At 39.9% G+C, this 22911-nt stretch overlaps 1 protein-coding gene across 1 annotated transcript in view; it reads left to right on the forward strand.

The window, feature by feature from the left end:
• The window catches only part of LOC105932820 (transmembrane protein 104), an 81086-nt gene that overhangs the window by 52645 nt on the left and 5530 nt on the right, over nucleotides 1-22911 (forward strand). The window contains exon 9 of the mRNA XM_012872109.3: nucleotides 8880-8973. Within this exon, the coding sequence (XP_012727563.1) occupies nucleotides 8880-8973 (94 nt within the window). The remainder of the gene's footprint in view (nucleotides 1-8879; nucleotides 8974-22911) is intronic.

Here is a 22911-nt window from a genome sequence, read left to right on the forward strand (position 1 = left end):
TAATCAGAATAAATTTCCTCACCACAATATTCAGAGAAAGTATTTGGTTAGCTTGTAACTGTGCCAGCCTGGATTTAGCATGAGCCCAGTGTTCCAGGTGTGGATAAGTATGTGTGAAAATAAATTATAGTATACAAAACCATTTGATTGTAGAGGCTTTTGCTTTTTCCGTGTTCTTAGGAATAAACGTCTACATTCCTAAAGTAGCATTAATTTAATAATTCTGTTTTGTAGAGGAAAGAAACAAGCCACTCTCAGAGGCGACATCTTCCGTAATAGATACCAAGTGGTAAAGGGAATATCCCTTTAAACATGTTATGAACCCGAGTTAAAGGTCCACAGTCATGTTATTTGACTTGTTTTTATTTACAGGTCAGTTGCTCATTCTGGTTGCATAGAATTTGTTTTATGAAAGATTATGTCCTGCTGGCATATTAGTTGTTGTTTTGATGTTTTATGTTTTGCTCAATTTGTTAGTAAAGGAAGTAAAGCACTGTGCAGCAGGGGTTAAAACAAGGAAGTGGCTAACGGCTATTAGCACCAAAACACCTAAAAATATATGATTCCAAGAGGGAAAAGCCTGGAATCTCTGTGGGAATACCATCTGAACGTTGGTGTTCACTGAAGCAGACGCTAAACCTGCTGAGGCTCAGATGTGACCACAGAGTTGATCGATGTGAGTAAATATTGTGATATGAGGCTCTTAAAGTTGCTGATTTAATTTTGATTTATTAATTAAGCAAACCGGCATATTGATCGTTCTGCGATACTGCCACTAGATGGCGCCACATCTGTTTTATATTTGTCAATCTCACCCAAGAGGAAATTATTTTTCGGATCAAAAAGGACCATCAAAACACTATCAAGATGGAGGCTTGGTGTATATAACTTTATTTTATCATATTTTGGTCTTTTTTTTTTTTAAAGCATATAATGTGGCTATATATCTTTTAAAGGGATGGTTCGGCGTTTTGAAGTGGGGTTACATTAAAAGGGGTATGAGCAGTTAATATCTTACCTGCAGTTGAAGACTCTAAACGTCTTTAGTTGTATTAGTTTAGGCTCTGTTTATTGCAAAAAACAAAAGTTATACTGAAAAAAAAAACTATTGTAGCAGTTCATATGAACTTCATTGTCTTGTATTATTCTTCAACCAGATAGAAACTCAGGCAGGTTTCTCTGAACAGATTTCATTTACATGTTTCACAGCAAAACTGATGCAGAATGCGATCCACCAGCAATATCCGTTTAAGAAATATCAACAACTAATAAACATAGTTTAACAAAACATATAATGTATGCAACTTCACTGCAAAAAGGGAACTAAAAGTAAGTCTAATTTTCTTGAAATTAATGTATTTTTCCTCGATTTAGCAGGTAAATAAGACTATTTGCCAAAGGAGTTAGTATTTTTACCCCTAAAATAAGACAAGTAGATATCCTGCTCTTGAATTTAGATCATAGAGATGAATTGTTCCCATTTAAAGTGCAGAAATCTTATTCCATTGGCAAATAGTCTTATTTACCGGCTTAAATCAAGGAAAAATACATTTATTTCAAGAAAATTTGACTTACTTTTAGTTCCCTTTTTGCAGTGTTATACATTTCTACTCTTAAGAAGCAATTGTTTTTCTCTTTATATTTTCATAACATTTTATAAAGATAAAATTTAAATGTTGCAGCTGAACTCCTTGTTTCTTTTGGATCAGTACCCAAAGCAAGGAGTGAATCACAAGTTCAGGTAAGATAGAGCTGCTGTTGATTCCCAGATTTACATGTGAACTCTTGTCTTTACCATTTTCGCTGTAATCTCAAAGTTGCTTGGCTGTGTAGTAAAAAAATATTAAAATAATAGGTGTCAAGCCGTTATATTGCAAAGGTCTGTGATGCTGGGATGCAGCTGGTTACTCTGGCTACTCCTGGTTGATGAGTTTAAAGCCAAAGCTCTTGATTGATCGGTCCATCTAGGTTCTAAGCATCATCTAGATTCAGGAGCTGAGATGTTTCCCCTATGACAGATCTCTGTAATCCAGGAGAGCTGCTGCTACCCTGCATTGAAAGGAGTCAGCTCGTTAGACTACTAATCCCCTCTGGGTGGGAAACACTTTGGGATCCCACAGAATCAGAGGTGTCATGGTAAAATATGCTGCACAGCCCTGTCGGCTCTGTTGTGGACCCTTTTTATGTGCTCCTGTTGTTGAATTGAACTGAAAACATGCCGAACTGTGATGGTTGTGATGCCGTTACGCCACTAATCGGAATGATTGGACACTTTCATAATGCAGCGGGAGGTCTGGGTTTCCTGGACCTGTTCCTGGATGCATGAACGGATGGATTAAAAGTCTAGTAAATGGGACTGAAACAAATAATCGTGATTAATCGATTATTGAAATGATCTTCAACTAATTTAGTAATCAAATAATCATTAACTGGAGTATACAGAAACTAAAACCTGCCATTTGCTGAAAGAACAAACCACTCAGAGCAGTAATTAAGTATTTTTTAACTGTATAAATCTTTTTATAATTATTATTTTTTAAATTTACGATGGAAAATATTTTTCTGTAAATATGCTCTATCCAGACTTGGCTTAGTTTTAGCTTCACCTGGTTAAAATTCTGTAAAAATAAATGAATAATAATAATAATAATAATAATAATAATAATAATAAACTCCTAAGCAAGTTTTGCTGTCTGATCCATTAATAAAAAAGTCAACAGATTAATTCATTATTAAAACTATTCAGCCCTGGTTATAGTTTCTCCTGTTTAGCCAAACACGGAAATATTATAAATGTTTGTTAATTTACTAAGAGGTTTTTTTTTTAGATTAATAAATAACTGATTAATCGATTACTAAAATAATCGATAGCTGCAGGCCTACTTTTAAACGTTAATGCAGGAGCGACACTTCATCGCCCAAAACCTGACATTCCAGGCTGTAATCGGAGCAGTGAATGTGTCTGTCAGAGCTTTTTAAATTTAACGTAAGGAGATATATCCTACACAAAACGTTGTAACGTAAATGTTATTTTGTGGATCTTTCTGTTTCTTGACATAAATTTTACCCCATGTTCGAGAATTTCCCCCGGAAATGTGCCTTCATTTAAAAACATTTATGGTGCAGGGTTGCAGTTTATTGCACTTGTGAGTCCTGTCATTTTAGTTTCTGCAGAGCTCTAAATAGCTGCTTTGTCACACAGAAACATTTAAAGTCATTTTTTGTTTGTTCATAAGTTATTAGTCCTAAAATTCTTTTCATCAGTCTCAGCTGTTGCTGCATGTCACTGAAGGTGTGTGATTACAGCCAGTCAGGTTGTTTTTACCCCAACAGTTGTCTTATGCTGAAAAGGAGAGATGATGTTGTTTTAAAATGTAAAGCTAAGGTGAAAAGCCCGTCAGGCTGGTTGAGCACAGGGGGTGTTGGGGGGGATAAATTCAGGCCTTTTTTCTCCTGACAGAATATGTCTTTGTTTATTGCAAAATCTATTAAACAGAGCGTGAAACGTTAGCAGCTTCTGTGCTTTGGAGGCAGAAACGCAGAGAAAAATCTACGTCAGCAAACAAACAAGAGTGAGATGAAATCACTAAAGCGGCCTAAACAAATAATGAAATGAATAAATGCATTATATTCAAGCATCCTTCGCTTTGTCTGCATTATGAGATTTTTGATAACGCATCTGGTTTCTGGAAAATAGTTTTTTTTTTGGTTTCGTTTGGCAGGTAGGCAGGTACAGTAATCTAGCTCAAAGCTAGTTTGGGTTTTTAACAGGTTAATGTAGCACAAAATTAATTACTTCAGTTCATGCTCATCATAGATGTGTTTAGCCGTTTTTCACACCAGGAAACCAACTAAAAAGATTTAAAAAAAAAAAACTGACTCCAGGCCAGCAAACTGCACAGAGAAGCAGAGGCAGTGAGAAGATTTAAACACATTTTTGAGATGTCACATCTTTTATTTACGACAAGCATCGTTATCTAGTGTGGCACTTAGAGCCAGACAGCTAAAGAACGATTGTTTCTTTCATTTCAGTGAAAGTCAAGATAAAACTGGATTATTTGGTTCTGTGTTGCAGTTCAATTACCTAATTACTGTATTCTTTGTAAAGTGTGGTTTTTAAGTATACAGGCAATCAGTAACAATCATTCAGAGTTTAATTTTGTTTTTTGATAGGTTTATACTTATTTTAATTCAAAGGAAATTAAAAATTAATCTGCAGAAATGGAATTTTAATAAAACTTGCCACTAACTGATATTATTTTCCAATAAAGCTAAATGGATTTTTTTTCCTTTTAAAAATATAAAAACAATTTAAATGTATTATTTGCAAAGTGTTATTAATTAAGAACCGACTTTCACTGGAATACAAATGCTGTAAATAAACACAATAAAAGGAATAAAATGTAATAATTTAGCAAATGAAAGGTGTTAAAATTCAACTTTATTTAATTAAATTTTTGTAATTTGTAATTTTTGTTTTAAAGTATTAAACATTTGAAAGGATCCAACTCTGCTGAAAGCCTGAATGCAAAGACATTCAGGATTTTGTGGCTTAATTCCATCTCACTTTTTGCCTCCAGCGATGATTTCCCTCCTGTTGTTATTTGCATTTCTGCTGAGTTTATTTGAGCAAACATTAGGAGGAAGATTGCAAAAAATGTTAATTCAGATGCTTTACTATCTGAGTTTATTTTAAATTGGGTTCATGGATATGATGGTTAAAGCTATAGTTGGTAATCCTGTTCAGAAACCCTTTTGGTTATGCTGGGTAAAATCGTCCTTCCATCCTGAAAGTATTTAATACTAATGATTTTTGAATTTTTAATACTAAAAATTCAACCTCTGAGAGCTGCAGGCCTGTAAATACTCTGAACAATCTCTGCCGTTCGGTTCGAGGAGAAGAGGTCCTGCTCTCACCCATCTCATCTACTGGTTTTCCCACATGCCAATCAATCTGACGTGCTCGCGTAACACCAGCCTCCTAACACCAGTGTGCGCGCTCGTTCCTTACTAGTTTCTGCTTGCTGGCTGCGCACTTCTAGTGTTTATGTATCCGGTTAGCTTAGCGGTTAGCTTAGCGGTTAGCCGTTCAGTGTAGCTCTGATGCTCTCACCGTAGACTTTGAACATTGCTGAGAGTTGCAAGAAACGAACCGTGTACAAGTTTATGAGAAGAAGAGGAAGGCCTCAGTAGAAAGAAGTAAGACCAGAAAGTTTTTTCACATGATCCCCCAGAGGAGCGGAAGAGCAAATAAGACGGTCTTTTGTAGTTATTCAGAACTTCTAGAAAAATGGCTAACTCTACTTTAAGTGTCCCACGTTGAAGTCGTTAAGCCATTGATCCATGTTATAACTGCTACACAAACAAGGCCTGTAATTTATACTGGTCCTCGGCTTTTGCGGCCTTTATTCACCGGTTTCTGCTCAGCCTGGAAAAATCTGAAATTTGCCTTTTAGGTCTGGAGAAATATAGAATAAGAAACTAGAGAAAAACATTTACATTCCCAGATTTGATTGCTGTCTCATCCCTCCACAAAATTGTCCGTCTATCCTCCCTCCCTCCCTCTGTCTAAAATTAAAGCCTAACCTCTTCTGACATATCAATCAGTAATTACAGAAATATGAAATTGCGACTAGGGCTGCGTATCATCTAGGATAAGCCGGTTTGATACGATTCTCGATACATAGTTCAGTTTGATTTGATTTTACTCCAATATCGATATTTATTACCTTTTTAAAATAATGTTCAAAGTCATTCAATCACCAAAATCAGCCAAATATTATACTTATGTTCAATTTATTGAACACTGATATATTAACAGAAAAATAAAGTGCATTTGGTTAAAAAAAGAGTAAAAAACAAAGCGGAAAACAAGTCCAGTTGCTTTGTTTTTTACCTTTTTTTTTTGAATGACCATGACCTGGACGTCTGATAATCTTCACCAGCATTTGGTTCAAAGCATTTTACGCATCACAGAAACCAAAAATGTGCCCAAACGTCAGATTTTAGGGACGAAGGTGCTTCTAAAATCCTGTCAGCCGTTCCGCAAATTTGTCTCACTTGCACTTCCTCTCTGTGAACATTAATGGCTTGCTGTAATAACGCCCCCTAGGGGTTGGGAGGTATATCGATAAATGAAAGCCAGAATATCAATATATTATCAATATTAATCTTTGTATCGATTTTTATTCACAGCCCTAATAGCGAATAAATTTGTATAAAATGTGTCGTATATTTAGAGTTAGAACCAACTGTGAGGCCGTATTGCAGACTAAAGTCTTCTTTGGGCTGAAAGTAAAGGTGCTCAGCTGCAGCCGACCCAACAAAGACATATTTATGACTAAAATACTGCTGTCAACCTGCTTGCTGCTGAGATCAGTTTCCTATCCACCTTCAGACACATCTCTCTTCATAATGGTTCATTCATTACCTTCAATGGGTTCTGCAGATTTATGCTTTTGCCTCAGATGGAGCTTCGGCAGCACTCTGCCAGGAGGACAGCCGGTCATATTTCAATATTTAGACACACAGGCCTTATCTTCACTTTTTTTTTTTTTTAGGTAATATATCCATATATTTTTGTTCTCGCTCGTTTTACTTTGTAACTGTGCTGAGATTTGCATGTTTCTGATCGCTTTAGCCCCAATCTACACGCTGGAATAGTCCATTCTGCTTCCAAGTGTCTCGTTTTAGTATCTGTCTTTCAAATGTATTCCCCGGCACAGAGGAAGTGACCCTGGAAGCCTGATGGCTTTCAGAGTTAAATCGCTGTCTTCATGGCTGTGCTCTGCTGTCTCTTTACATGTCAGCCACCGAACTAAACTCTTACTCCGTGTCCTCTGAGGGACCCGTGTGTCCTCCTTGAAACCCCGCAGGCTGCTTCTCAGCTGAAATGGCACACAATGAGCGCCCCTGAGATCACATGCCGCTCACGCTGTTGCAGGCAGACCCGAGAGTGTCAGGAGACGGGGATGGATGGAGACGGTTTGCAGGCGTGGCGGAGAGAGAGTGACGGGAACTGATGGGGCTGAAGGTAGAGAGCCCGAGCTGCTGCCGTGACGTCATTTTATGGATTCCTGCTCAATCAAGTCTGCGCTAAACCAAAAAAAAATAAACATCAGCTGGAAGACGAATGGTCCTACAGGGTGTTGGTTGGAATTTAAAACAACGCAGGGGTCCTCAGATGTTTGGGGCTCTCATATCCATGATGTTGGACCAGAGAGGCTCTCTCTGTCATGGAGAGTTTGAGGCAAGAGCGCCGACCTGATGTCGACCGCGGGGAAAAATTCAGAAGTTCTTTGTAGTCTGGAAAAGAATCGCTTTCCAGATCTGAATAAGTCTGGAAAAAGAAAGCAAGAGTTTGGAAAACTATTTGAATTTCCAGATTATATTCCCTTATTTTTTCTCCTCAAATGTCCTTCTTACCTTGTATACCTTCTTCTTTTTGTCCTTTCCTTCTACCCTTAACCCTTCTTTCTTTCCTTCTATTTTTCCTTCTGTCATTCCCTTTGTCCTACCTACCTTATTTTTGACCTCCCCCCCCGTCTCTCTTCTTCTCTCCATTTCCTGAATCTTGTATTTATTTTTATACAAATTAATCTGAGACATCCCCAAAAGTTGATTCTAAAGCGCTTGACAGGCTTTCCAGTTTTCCAGTCTCAAAAGAAATCAGTCTTTTATGGCAACAGTGTAATTTCAGACTGAAAAAAAATTGTTTCATTTATTTCTAATAAAAAAAATTTTAGGGTAGCACAGCAGTTTCGACCCCTGCGGTTAATACGTTATACAACCTTTTTGCTGGTTGTGGATGTTTCCATCCTTTGCATGTCGATGGCATTTAGTGGCTGTTGGGAACCTGCTAGAGATGTTTTTACCTTCCTTAACATCCTCCTCACTGTTGCTGTGAGCATTAAGCTCCGTGTCGCTTCATATTTATTCCCCAGGAAAACAGGAAATCATGGGATACAAATTTTTTTTTCCTAAAAACTAAAAAAAAGAATAAAAACCTTCAACACCATTTATTTTAAAGAGATTTTTAGGGGGTTTCAACTGTTTTTACTCGGGTAATTTTGTTCAATACCAGTTTTAATGCTACATTTTTATTCCCGGTAATTAATTAATGTGGAAAAATTAAGTTATTTTTCTACATTTCCCACTTAAGATAAGAGATTAGTTTCCTTTTTATGCTTTTGCATATCTTTTGTCATTTATCTGCAGCTTTAGAAAAAGCTGTTTTTGAGTTGATGATTTTAGTACATTTTCTAAGATAAAAGTTGTTTTAATCTGCACACTTTCCTTTTCGGAGAAATACAAATTTTCTAAATGCAATCTGTCTCAGCAGTGATTTTTGTTATTTTCTAGTCTCTGTTCTTCCATAAAATCTTTGTGGGCTTTTCTTTGACGTGTTGATGTTTCTGTTTGCACTCCTCTGTCGTTACAAGGATCTAATCTATTGGTCAAATAAGGGTTCAAGAAACCCCGTCTGAAGTGTGAAACACTAAAATAGAACCTCACAAATTACTGCAACTTTTAATTAACGCAGGTTCTGCCATCTCAGAAACAATCAAACAAAGATTAGAGGTTCCTCCGCTGCAGCTTCATGCAGAGCAGTTCATATTCGTGTCTTGTAAATCAAACTCTCCTACTGACTGGCTTTGACATTTATGGCATTATTCATAGTGGGTGACATTTTACTGCGCCTCTGCCAGGTCTCGTCAGCCCTCAGTGAGGCGGGTTTCATACTTTAACGCTCCTTTTATGTGCATCCGACTTTGATTTCTCTGCGAATTAATGGCTCATTTTTTTTCCCCCGCTTTGGTTCTTAGTGTGTCGCAGGCAAGTAAAAAACTAACTTCTTTTGTCCTTTTCTGTTCCTGCAGAGCGTGTTTACCCTTTTCTTGGGGCCTTTCACCTTCTTCAACGCCCAGAAGACCAAATATCTTCAGATTCTCACATCAGTCATGCGTTGGATCGGTAAGAGGAAGTTTTTCTTTTACCAACAGTCATGAAAAGAGGGATCAAGGCATTAAATACACAGATTACTGAATCTGTGTATTTATTACACTGAATATTCTTCAACTTGTTGTTTTATTCTGACGTTCACAATGCAGTGCCTTCATTCTTGGCTTAGGGAGTAGCAGAGCAGCACTTGTTGTTGATTGGTTCTCCACATAGTGATATTAACCTACCAGAAAAGTCACATGAAACGCAGAATTATCAACAAGTCATATCACAACCCCACTGTATGCAAAGATCTTTTTTTTTTTTTTTTTTTTTTTTTTAGAAAATAATCTTTTTTTAAAAACAGAGTTTAGCTCTTTGCAACACATTCACTTATTAAATTACATTTTAATCCAGTACTTTTGTTAAATTTGTGAAATTTTGCACCCACATAGTGATATTAACCTACCAGTAAAGTCACATGAAACGCCGAATTATCAACAAGTCATATCACAACCCCACTATATGCAAAGATCTATTTTTTTTTTTTTTTTTAGAAAATATTTTTTTAAAAACAGAGTTTAGCTCTTTGCAACACATTCACTTATTAAATTACATTTTAATCCAGTACTTTTGTTAAATTTATGAAATTTTGCACCCACATAGTGATATTAACCTACCAGAAAAGTCACATGAAACGCCAAATTATCAACAAGTCATATCACAACCCCACTATATGCAAAGATCTATTTTTTTTTTTTTTTTTTTTTTTAGAAAATATATTTTTTTAAAAAGAGTTTAGCTCTTTGCAACACATTCACTTATTATTAAATTACATTTTAATCCAGTACTTTTGTTAAATTTGTGAAATTTTGCACTTTAATCTTATGATTACATACATCTTTGTCATTAGGAATGTTTTTACTTCAAAACATATTAGTGAAATGAGCGGGGGAAGCTAAGTTAAGGGTTTTTCCAGCAGCTGAGGCTTTGACGTTTATTTGTGTTGCCCTGTCCACAGCTGCAATAATGGTGACGTAGGTGCTTAATAAAATCAATATATTACTGCAAAACGCACCAAGAGATAAAGGGGAAACATGGAAAGCAGGTTAAAAACCAGGTGCCACCACAGAAAAAGCTGTACTTGGGTCATCAGCAGGGGGATAATACCAAAGAACAGCAGCAAATCCACCTGAGAATGGCTGTAATAAAGCAATCAAGGTGTTGCAATCGCCCGGCGAACTGCAGCCTTTTAGCAGGAGCTGCAGAGAACTGTGCAAAAGCTCGCGTCTGCAAACCTCAATGAACTCATGCAGCGAAGGAAAAGAGCGGACCAAATGTTGTTCAGGCTTTGCAGGGAGCAGAGGAGGTATAATTTTAAGCAAACACTTAAGTTTTGAGCTAAAACGGTTCCTTTCAGGCTCTGCATAGTTCCTCTGCTCGTCCTCGCCCTCTCTGAGCCCTCCTCACCTGTTTTCCATTTTATCGTCCCCTTCCTGCCTTCGCCTTTGTGTGTAGCCGCCGTGGTCGGGTCCGTCCATCACGGTCCGGTTCTGCTCTGCGTCTTTGATGCCCATCTCCTCTCGTTCCTCAGCCTGACAGGCTTGACAGGCCGTCCCAGGCTTGATTGGACCGTCACTCACCGGGCGACGGGCGAGAATAAACCGCCCATCCAGGACCTGCTGTTTAAAAAAAAAAAAAAAACCACAACACCGCAGAGTCGCTGCTCTGCCGCACATAAACAACACGGCAGCATCCATTCACTGTCCACACATTTTTTATTTTTTTTTCTGGCTTGATAGCACCAGGGGTTTTTAGCCGCACCTTTCACTCCGCGTAATTGATTGCGGTGTCACTTTACGGCGTGCTCTTTGCAGCTCCGCCTAACGATTCGAGATGAGTCCGCTGGAAAAGCTTTGTTTTCTTCATGTGTTTGCAGCAACACGAGGGGAAGGAACGCTAAGCGAGATAAAAGATGTCGGGCCGCAGAGGCTAAAACTCGGTGCCGTCTGAGCCGTTTGTTTACTGATGGCTGCGGTTTAGGGCCTGCTAGAGATTACTAATATGCAGAGACAAATTGAACTTATTTCATGACAGCAGAAAGGATGCAGGAAACGTGACGACGTGATTGGTGTTGATACCTGCATCCTGGAGGAAAACGACCCAATCTGTGCACAGGAAGCAGCCGTTCAGCTGCTCGGTTTATCGGCAGAACGCTTTTAACGACGTGGACTAGAGGTTTGTTTGATTTATAGGTGGGGAGGAGATCACTGCCGTCTGAGATGCTGTGAGGTGGAGTGAAAACAGCGGCTCTCTACGGAGGGGATCGTTATCAGTCTGTGCTTCCACCGTTTACACCAGCAGAGTGGGCGGTGTTTCCACGCCGTGTTTCCACACCGTGTTTCCACGCCGTGTTTCCACGCCGTCTCAGGCCGAGCAGACGGCGGACGCCGCGCTGAGACGTAGCGGCGAACGCCCACCTCCACCAGATGGTTGATATAAACAGAGCAGGGCTGAAGGGATGGCAGCGTGGAAATGACTTCAACTGAAGGGTCACCATGCCTTCCTTCCTTCTATCATCCCTTCCTTCCTTCATCCCTCCCTTCCTTCTATCATCCCTTCCTTCCTTTATCCCTCCCTCCCTCCCTTCCTTCTATCATCCCTTCCTTCCTTCTCTTTCTTCCTCCCTGCTTTCCTTCTACCAGTCCTCACTCCTTCTCACCCTCCCTTAATTCCTTCTTTCCTCTTTTTCTCCCTCCTTCCCTCCCTCCCTTTTACCCTCTCTCCCTTTCACCATTCCTTCCTTCCTCACTCACTTCCTTCCTCCATCCCTTCCTCCCTCACTCCTTCTTTCCTCTTTTCCTTCCTCCCTTCCTCCCTCACTTCCTTCTTTCCTCTTTTCCTTCCTCCCTCCCTTCCTTCTTTCCTCTTTTCCTTCCTCCCTTCCTTCTTTCCTCTTTTCCTCCCTTCCTCCCTTCCTCACTCACTTCCTTCTTTCCTCTTTTCCTCCCTTCTTCCATCCCTCCCCCCTCCCTTCTTTCCTCCCTCACTTCCTACATTCCTGTTTTCCTCTCTTCCTTTCTTCCTCTCTTCCTTTTCTAACTTTGTCTTCCTGCCTCCCCCACTCCTTCATTGCTCCCTTTCATCCTTCCTCCCTCCCTTTCTTCTTCTACTTACCTAATTATTTTACCTCCTCTCTATCTCGCTCCCTACCTCACCTCCTTGCCTCCCTTCCATTGACCATTCCTTCCTCCCTCCCTCACTACCATTTCCCTCTTTTCCTCTCTTCCTTTCTTCCTCTCTCCTTTTCAGACTTTATTTCTTTCTGCCTCCCTTCCTCCTTCTTTGCTTCCTTTTTTTTACTTCCTCCTCCCTTGCCTTCATTCCTCCCTTCTACTTACCTCCTTCCTTGTCTCCTTCTTTACTTCCCTCTCCCTTCCCACTTCTTCCCTCCGTCCTAACCCCCATCTTTACTTCCTCCTTCCTTCCGTCTTCTCCCTCCCCTCTACTTACCTAATTTTTTTACCTCCTTCCTCCCTCCCTCACCTCCTTCCTCCCTTCCTCACCTGCAGTGTTTTTTTATGAACACAGGGGAATTTGTAAAACCAGGAATCCTTGGCTGTCGATGTTTCGGCTGTTCTCTGAGAAGCTAAACGAGCTGATGGCCTACTTTGTAAATTAAATCATTAATCCTGACCAACGGCCGCGCTCCTCTTCTGTCGCGGGTTGTGAATGTTTGTTTTTAGTCCGGAGGAGGAGTGTACAAACCCGGTGAGTTATAGACTGCTGGCATGTATCTGCCATCTCCTCGAGGGTTTATTCACATTTCCATGTACCTGCAGTCACTCTCGGAAGAACGATAATAAATATATTGTTGTGGTTATTTACGTTAGTCTATGAGAATATTTCTCCTGAAATGAAAGCCCAACACAGACTTGTGTTTGTTTAGCTGCCAGTAATCAGTCAATACTCAGATCATCATTCGTTTCAGATAAACTACAACAAACTCCATGTACAGAAATCCTGTATCAGTGTTATTTAACCCCCTGCTGATTTTGTAAGTTTTCTCTCCTGTAGAATAACAAGTGGTGCAGAAATGGCGTTTAAGCTGGAGTTAAATGCCTCCGACCAGAACCTGAGTTTAAACTTGTTGTAAAAACCTTAATATGTCTGTGTAAATTCTCAGTCATCCGGGTCATCGCAGCAGTAAACAGGCTTAAATCGGAGGCAACAATGTTCTCTACGTTCTTAGTCTTAGTGAAGACTTCAGAACCGGGTCCATGTTCTTTACGTTCTTAGTCTTAGTGGAAGGACTTCAGAACCGGGTCCATGTTCTCTACGTTCTTAGTCTTAGTGGAAGGACTTCAGAACCGGGTCCATGTTGTCTACGTTCTTAGTCTTAGTGAGGACTTCAGAACCGGGTCTATGTGCTCTACGTTCTTAGTCTTAGTGAGGACTTTAGAACCGGGTCCATGTTCTCTACTTTCTTAGTCTTAGTGAGGACTTCAGAACCGGGTCCATGTTCTCTACGTTCTTAGTCTTAGTGGAAGGACTTCAGAACCGGGTCCATGTTCTTTACGTTCTTAGTCTTAGTGAGGACTTCAGAACCGGGTCAATGTTCTCTACGTTCTTAGTCTTAGTGGAAGGACTTCAGAACCGGGTCCATGTTCTTTACGTTCTTAGTCTTAGTGAGGACTTCAGAACCGGGTCCATGTTCTCTACGTTCTTAGTCTTAGTGAGGACTTCAGAACCGGGTCCATGTTCTCTATGTTCTTAGTCTTAGTGAGGACTTCAGAACGGGGTCCATGTTCTCTATGTTCTTAGTCTTAGTGGAAGGACTTCAGAACCGGGTCCATGTTCTCTACGTTCTTAGTCTTAGTGGAAGGACTTCAGAACCGGGTCCATGTTCTCTACGTTCTTAGTCTTAGTGAGGACATCAGAACCGGGTCCATGTTCTCTACGTTCTTAGTCTTAGTGAGGACTTTAGAACTGGGTCCATGTTCTCTACGTTCTTAGTCTTAGTGAGGACTTCAGAACCGGGTCCATGTTCTTTACGTTCTTAGTCTTAGTGAGGACTTCAGAACCGGGTCCATGTTCTCTACGTTCTTAGTCTTAGTGGAAGGACTTCAGAACCGGGTCCATGTTCTCTATGTTCTTAGTCTTAGTGAGGACTTCAGAACGGGGTCCATGTTCTCTACGTTCTTAGTCTTAGTGAGGACTTCAGAACCGGGTCCATGTTCTCTACGTTCCTAGTCTTAGTGAGGACTTCAGAACCGGGTCCATGTTCTCTACTTTCTTAGTCTTAGTGAGGACTTCAGAACCGGGTCCATGTTCTCTACATTCTTAGTCTTAGTGGAAGGACTTCAGAACCGGGTCCATGTTCTCTACTTTCTTAGTCTTAGTGAGGACTTCAGAACCGGGTCCATGTTCTCTACGTTCTTAGTCTTAGTGAGGACTTCAGAACCAGGTCCATGTTCTCTACGTTCTTAGTCTTAGTGGAAGGACTTCAGAACCGGGTCCATGTTCTCTACGTTCTTAGTCTTAGTGAGGACGCGGGCAGCAGCGTTCTGGATCAGCTGCAGTGTTCTGATCCACTTTTTAGGCAGACCTGTGAAAACACCGTTGCAGTGATCAGTTCCACTAAAGATAAACATGGATTAGTTTCTCTAGATCTCGTTGAGACATCAGTCCTTTAATCCTGGAAATGTTCTCCAGGTAAAAGAAAGCCGACCTTGTAATTGTCTAAAACGCCGTTTTAGGTTTACTTTCAGTGGTGGTGAAGTTGAAATGTAAGAAACTAAACCACCGCTCCATCTTTAAGCGGCCTAATGCTTGCAGCTCTTATTTGATTTTAACTCTTTTCAGCTGTGACAGTGTTAAATAAATTAAAGGTTTATTTTTAAGGAGTTAAAACAATTACTTTTTCCATTTGTAAACTATAAGCCAAACTCTCGGCAAGGGAAAAATAATATTCATACCATCCGTCTGATGCGCTTAGTTTGCTACAGTATACCATGAAGAGACTGGAAGCTGCCCGCAGGCGTGTTAACAGCTACATGGTGGCATTTTAGAGGAATAAGGGAGGGGGACGTTGGCTATGAAGGTCAGGGGGACTCTGGTGGTTTGTGGAATTGGGAGTACGGCAGGCAGCTCACAGGGCGACAGTGAAATATGAGGCAGTCTTAATGAACTGTGCAGCAGAATCACAGTTCAGAGGTGCTGAAAAATTACGTTTAAAATCACACACAGATTCAGAAACACGACTTCAGCATCACACTCTGTAAAGTAGCGTTTTTGGTTTTTTTTCCACCGTTCTGTTGTTGTTGTTGGAGAGCTCTTGTGCAGAAACGAAAATACCTTTATTTTAAACAGCTTTTGGTTAATTTTAGTTACTAATGACAGATTAATTCATGTTGGGAATGAAATTATTCAGTAAAGTACGGACCTCACCCATAGATGCACACAAACAAATGGAGACATATCATTCACAGGTGATCACCGCTCCAATTAATAAACATGTGGACACTGAAAGGGATTAATTGTTCTTTTTTGTTGTTGTTGTTCTGTGCACTGAAAGAAAATTGGTAGATTAGGCGGATTTCTAAAGCACTCCACACCAAACTAATGCATGAATGCCTAGTTGTTATTATTATTATTATTATTATTAATAATAATAATAATAATAATAATAATAATAATAATAATAATAATAATAATAATAATAATAATAATAATAATAATAATAATAATAATAATAGTTTCATCACCCACATGCTTGTTTTGAAGTGTGCAAACTTAAGTTGCAGTCGTGGAGAGTGAGACACTTGATAAACAATTTGTCGTATAGCCCGTTTTTGATACTTGCATTCACTGTCTTAGACTTAGACAAACTTTATTGTCATTTTGTATGCACAGAGTGCGTACAGAACGAAATTTCGTTTGCATACAGCTTGAGAATTTCAGTGAATTGCTGTGGATTTCAGAATAAAGTAACTTTGCAGGAAAATAAAGTAACTTTGGTGGAAAATAAAGTAACTTTGCAGGATAAATGAAGTAACTTTGCAGGATAAATGAAGTAACTTTGCAGTATAATAAAGTAACGTTGCAGGATATAAAGTAACTTTGCAGTATAATAAAGTAACTTTGCAGTATAATAAAGTAACTTTGCAGTATAAATGAAGTAACTTTGCAGTATAAATGAAGTAACTTTGCAGGATAAATGAAGTAACTTTGCAGTATAATAAAGTAACTTTGCAGTATAATAAAGTAACTTTGCAGTATAAATAAAGTAACTTTGCAGTGTAAATAAAGTAACTTTGCAGGATAAATAAAGTAAAAAAAAAAAAAACGGACTGGTTTTATCTATAAAGAAGCATACTTTTTACATTCACTGTTGTTTCATGGTTAATTGGACCACATCTATCCAATGACCTTAACTGAAATGCAGATGTTTGTGCACCAAAATCTGCTTTATTTGAAGTATTAAAATTGTCTAAATGCAGCAAGTTTGTTAAAAGGACTGACCCAAATCCTGTTGTTTTTCGTGAAAACTAATGAAAATATTTTCCCTTTTTTTCCCAATCAAGCCCAAAAAGAATTTGCAAACTATATTATCATCTTTTAATACGGCAAATGTGCAAAACCCTTTACAAATTTTGGTTCAACTGTGATCTACACATCCCTTTGCTGCAGAAAATCTGACTAAACTTGTGAAATTAAAATAGTGCATGCTGAGATTTTATGGAGCAGTTAAAAAAAATGTTTACGCTCCAGTATTCTTCACAATTTTCGCCCAAGTTTTGACTCCCCTGCTTTAACGCACTGAGTCGCTGCTTTGTGATTGGCTAATTTACTGTTTGTATTAACGTGAAGAGATCAGTACGTGTATAGTTTATATTACAAAACTACTGGTTACACCAACAGCTCTTTGTTACATCCATACACCTACGGCTCAACGGTATAGGGAAAAGAAAGCATATTGATAAAATAGAAATCATATTTTGATCGATATCGATAATTATCAACAATTTCAAAACACATTTTAAGTGCAGCCCTGGCCATTTTTATGCTGTTGCTTAGCAACCTATTTTTAGATAAAGAACTCATAAACACTGAATTCAAACTCAACCATTCAACCAACTTTTTACCAAATCTACACATTTTTAAAAAAGAAAAAAGAACTTGTGCTCGCTGAAATCTTTGAAGGGGGCGGGGCTTGGTGACAGGTTGTTCCTGGCTCTGCGTCCTGATTGGTTGGGAGGATGTAGTGACTGTAATATTAACCTACATGATAGGCTGGAATGCAAAAGGCAGGAAAACAATTGAACTTTTTATTGACCTTTTTTTGTATCTTCGATATACGTCTATCAATCGATATATATTGTTATTGAATCATCATCCAGCCCTACATACACCTCACGTAATTAAGAGTTGGATGATTTGACAACCCGGGCTGTTGAAGCTGTTTAATGTATCCAAACTGAACAATCCCTTCTAGGTACTGAGCTTTTTTTTTTTTTTTTTCGTCTGAGAGTATAAGTTTGGGAAACTTGTCAAGCGTTTGGATTGGGCCTTTTAACGTAGTGTTGTATTAGTTTCAGATAAATGTTTTCGTCTTGCTCAGAGGTGCACAGATCTGCCGACTCGTCCTTGTGAACAAACGGAAACACGGCTGCTCTGCGTTGTGTTTGCTGATAGCTCTATCAGAGATCGCTGAACGTGCCGTGAGGCAGTGAAGCCGTCCATCACCCTGTCGCCTACAAGAAAAAATAATAATAAATAAAAAACAGCAACACATCAGCAGCCCATGAGCCTCAGAGCTGATCGGTTTATTATGATAAAGTTCTACTGCAGTGAGAAATAGAGAGCATCCTGGATAGACCTGGTTCAAAGAGCTGCACCTCTAATGGGTGATGAGATTATCCAGGAGTGTCTGCGTTAATTAAGACGATGCGGGAAAACCGAGCAGCATCAGCGCGAGTGTTTTGAAATGTTTGAAACGTTGCTGGTTTTTCTAACAAAGAAGTCGACTATCTTTCTTTTTTCTTTTGAGGTAGTCGTGTGTTTTTTTTGTGTGGAGGAGACAATAGAGCGGCAGGAGCCTCCTCCAAGGCGTCGTTAACATGAAGCATTCCTCACCAGGCCGTTGACGGTCCTATTCAGGCGATATAAATCACGTTTTGTGAGGTGGACGGGGCTCAGGTTACGGGGCACGTGAAATGTGGTCGTTTTACAGCCCCTCAATTTGCCTGCCTCTTTGTTGCATGCCAAGCACAGAAGAAAGTACTGCAGGGGACCTGTGAAAGTGCACCTCATCACCGTATCCTGACAGGTATCTGCAGGAGTAAATGGCTGATTCAGTGTGAATGAACGAGTCCGTGGAGGGATGGGCAGTGCTGCGTTTTTATCCATCTCTCTCGAGGTTTGCAGAACATTGCATGTTGGTTTATTTACGCATCTGTTGAAATCTCCAGTTGATTAGTTGCTGGCTTTAAAATAATTTGCACTACCGTATTTTTCGGACTATAAGTCAAGTCGCACCGGCCATAAAATGCATAATAAAGAAGGAAAAAACATATATATAAGTCGCACTGGAGTATAAGTCGCATTTTTGGGGGAAATTTATTTGATAATATACAACATCAAGAACAGACATGTCATCTTGAAAGGCAATTTTACATAAAAACAGAACGGAGGCAACAGGCTGAATAATTATACGGTTAGCTTACGCTACATGACACAACTGAGAACGTGCCTGGTATGTTAACATAACATATTAAAAGCTATTCAGATAACTATAGCATAAATAACATGAGAAGAAGTTAACCGAAGCGTCCGTGTCACTCCAAATAACTAAAATCCAGTGAAATCTTCATCCTCGGTGTCACTTTCAAATAACTCCGTTAACTCCGGATGTAGAAGATGCGGCACTTCCGCTTCTACGTCGCTTACGTCTGATTCAACACAGGCCTAGAGCGCCCTCTTGTGGTTTGTTGTGAAAATAACAGGTGTAATGATATACCGGTAAAAATGTGTAATATTTTCACACATAAGTCGCTCTAGAGTATAAGTCGCACCCCCGGCCAAACTATGAAAAAAAACTGCGACTTATAGTCCGGAAAATACGGTAAATTACCGAATTTTGGGGTTTTAAATGCGGCATAGGCTGAGGTCACAACAGATCTACAGTGCAGATAAACACGTTGATGCCGTCTGTGGATCATTTCGGGCTGTAAAGGCGATCAGAATTGATATAGTTTTATTTCACACATGCCTCAGCATCCAGATTCATGGCTTCAGGTAGCAGTGAACGTGATAAAATTGTCTCAGGAAGAAGTGATTTACCGTCACTGAGAGTCTTTGACGAATGAGTGTGTTACCAAAAAAAAAAGATGTAAACTTAGATATCGTCTCCTTCCCTACTTTAAACAACATTATCTTAAACAAAAGTAAACTTATCAGCTTCTGTCTAGGTTTAAAATGTCTTAACTGAGGGTATAATTTAGATTTTACTGTTCGCTCATTCTGAATATTCCCTCACAGCCAAGCTGTCGTTCTCATAGCCTTGATTTCAGAATCTTAATCATGACCGAAGTAGAAAAGGTGCTTTAAGTAATGTGATAACAGCCAGCTACCCCGAGGCACTCCTAATTAAAAACGCTGCGCGCCTGAGCTTCCTGCGAAAGCCTCCGAGTGTTAAAGATGAAGGAGAACAGCTTCCTTCCTCCTGTCCTGCACCTTTAACTCGCTCTCTATTTTACACAAAGCCTCTTTTAGATTGAAAACCAGAGTAGATGAACACACGGATGACTTCAGAGTTGGGGGAGGAAAAAGGTTTGAAAGTAGCTCATACAAAAGGCTGCATATGTATATTTCCCGTTTTTCAAGATAAGAAGCTGTTTTATGGCTGCAGACGACATGACAAGGAGACTTTTTGTCCTTGAAAGCTGGTCTGCTGCCCATCATCCTGACCTCCCTGTAATAACAGGGTTAACGTTTAAATTGGGAGTAGCAAAGCTTTCCCCAAAGCCTGAGATTACGTTGGACGGAGGCCAAAGATGCATTAAATATTGAACAATCACGCAACAGGTTTTCCCACACGGCGATAGTGCTGAGTTCAAGGAAAGCGGGAAGCAAGGGTGAAGAGTGGAGCTACCACCTTTCTTTCAAGATTATCTTCTCTTGAAGTGAAAAATGAAAGATGTCTTCTAAAGCCCTCAAATCATTTTTCATTTTCATTTATTAAAAAAACTTTCACACACCCTTCAGAGGGGTGTGTGACACTTGTAAAGTTTTCTGTTATCGGATTGGGTAAAACCTATTGACCCTCCTGAGGTTGAAACAACCTTTCATAATATTTGTTGTCTGTGTTTATACTTTTACAACCTGTAGACCCATTTTTCCAATACAAAATATCTGGTTCTGAAATAACTTAAGTGTACAAAAACAGAGCTGATTCTTCACCAACTCTAGTTTTACCTAGCTTCCAATATATTTTTTATTTTATTTCACTTTTATTTTTATTTTGCTTTAGCTAGCTAAAAACCTATAGTTTATTTTATGTTATGACCTACCCAGGTGAAGGGTAGGACAACTTTCCATCCTGCTTTTCAAACTGTTTCTGCCAAACTGTTGGTTTTTATCAGAAATCCTGAGCGTCGTAAATTTTTATGAGCTGATATGTCTTCTCAAAAGAGGCAAAACCAGTCTTTATGTGCCTCCTTCTTCTCAGAGTGCTGTTCAGTTCACCTGCAGCAGACAGTAAAAATTAACTCCAGATCACCAATTCAATTAAACTTTATTTATATAGCGCCAATTTATGACAAATGTCATCTCAAGGCACTTTCCAAAGTCAAATTCCATCAAATTATCCAGACAGGTTGGTGAGAAAGTTTCCTCTCTAAGGAAACCCAGCAGGTTGCATCAAGTCTCTCCAAGCAGCATTCACTCCTCCTGAAAGAGCGTAGAGCCACAGTGGACAGTCGTCTGCATTGTTGATGGCTTTGCAGCAATCCCTCATACTGAGCATGCATGAAGGCATTTTAAGGCACTTTACAAAGTCAGTTCAATCAGATCATCCATATTAGGTTGGTTAAAAGGTTTTCTCTCTCAGGAGACCCGGCAGGTTGCATCCAGTCATTGACTTGCAGCATTCACTCCTCCTGGATGAGAGTGAACCCACAGCGGACAGTTGTTGGCATTGTGTTGTTTACTTTAGAGCAGGGATGGGCAACTTCCATGATAAAGAGGGCCACATTTTTTTCAGCACGACCATTGGAGGGCCACATGACCACGCACTTCAAATAATTGGATATGAAAGATGCTACAAATTATTCTCAATAAGAACAAATTTTAGATGAATTTATATCTGTATGTTTACTGCACCAACATATAACTATTTTCTGCATATAAATGCATTTTAATATGTCCTTAAGCAAAAAAAGACAAACCGTTTGCTTCAAAAAAAATTTGCAAAAAAGGAATTTAAACTCCATATCAATGCATTCAGGAGCATGGGTCATTTCAAGAGGCATAAAACGGCACAGAACTTAACTCAAACAATAATGTGTCTATCCAGAAACTGTGTGGGCTTTCTTACAATACTGAATGCTCTATAATTGTATTCCTGTTACTTTTTGATTATGCACATCTGTTAGCTTTTTATTCTGAAAAATCTAATGTCCAATGCTCCTGAATGCACCATAGCTTTCTGACGCTCACGAATGCATCACACTGGTCTGTGAACGCGGTGCTGCACATTTGATCTTCTGCTTAAGACAAAGCTTTGCAGTTTCAAAACTCACGTCGGCTCTCACGGTTTATGTTGTGTGTGAATGACAAGAGACCAAAAAAAAATTCCCCATGTCCATACTTCTTCCCATTTTGTCTGAAAAATTTGACTTTCTCGTCAAGTTTTCCCTTTATGCCACTGCTAGTGGCCAGGGCTCTTGACTTTCTTCCTCGCTGTTGCAAAGCGGCCCATGCCCGCTATTGTTTGGGTACGGCCCCCTACCGGTCAAAAGTATAATTACATTTTTTTTTATTTTATTTTTTTTTATTTTTTTTTATCATTATTAAATTATTATTGATCTATTCGAGGGCCGCACTGAGTGATGACGAGGGCCGTGTGCGGCCCCCGGGCCGCCAGTTGCCCATCCCTGCTTTAGAGCAATCGGTAAGACCAAGCATGCATGAAGCGACAGTGGAGAGGAAAACTCCCCTTTAACAGGGAGGAGAACCTCCAGCAGAACCAGAACCAGGCTCAGTGTGAACGCTCATCTGCCTCGACCCACTGGGGCTTAGAGAAGACAGAGCAGAGACACAGAAAGCTCAGAAGCTCACATTGACCCAGGAGTACTTTCTATGTTAGATGGTGATAGTGGATCATCTTTCTCCCCAGAACGCCAGACCAGGTGTACCTTCTATGAAGTGAAAAATGACAGAGGACATAAAGTTAAATAAATCCATGAGCTTCTCAGAGGCTTTCAGGCCGTTTGCTTGCAGCTTCATTCAGATTCCTTCAGGAGCAGCAGGGCTCACACATTCAGTCACAGAGAGGGGTGAAGGTGTGTGGCTCAGATAAACAGATGTGTGGCAGCCTGAGCGTCGCCTCCTAAATGTCAGCGTGTATTTAAAGGACGCCCGGCGATGAGAGCCGAGGAGCTGCCTGGCTGCTGGCCATCCTCAGGCTATGACTAACTCCTGCAGTCACGCGCTGATTGTGTCTGCGTGGAGCCAGAGATGGCTGTCAGCCCTTAACAGGACTCCACGCTGCGGCCGCGGCTCTTTCCCGGCGCGCTCACGCTGCTTTCCACAGAGGCGCCTCCAGAAATCAATTGGAGATGGGAGGTGAAGAGCAGGAGCCGCCGACACTCGAGGGCTCGTCTGTCTTCTACCTGAACTTGTACCGCGTCACGCAGCCCGGCTTGTTCTTTCTGCCGCATGTTTCAGAGACGAACAGCAGGAGTCTGC

The sequence above is a fragment of the Fundulus heteroclitus genome, chromosome 16 (genome assembly GCF_011125445.2).
Source record: "Fundulus heteroclitus isolate FHET01 chromosome 16, MU-UCD_Fhet_4.1, whole genome shotgun sequence".
In the NCBI taxonomy this organism is placed as follows: Eukaryota; Metazoa; Chordata; class Actinopteri; order Cyprinodontiformes; family Fundulidae; genus Fundulus; species Fundulus heteroclitus.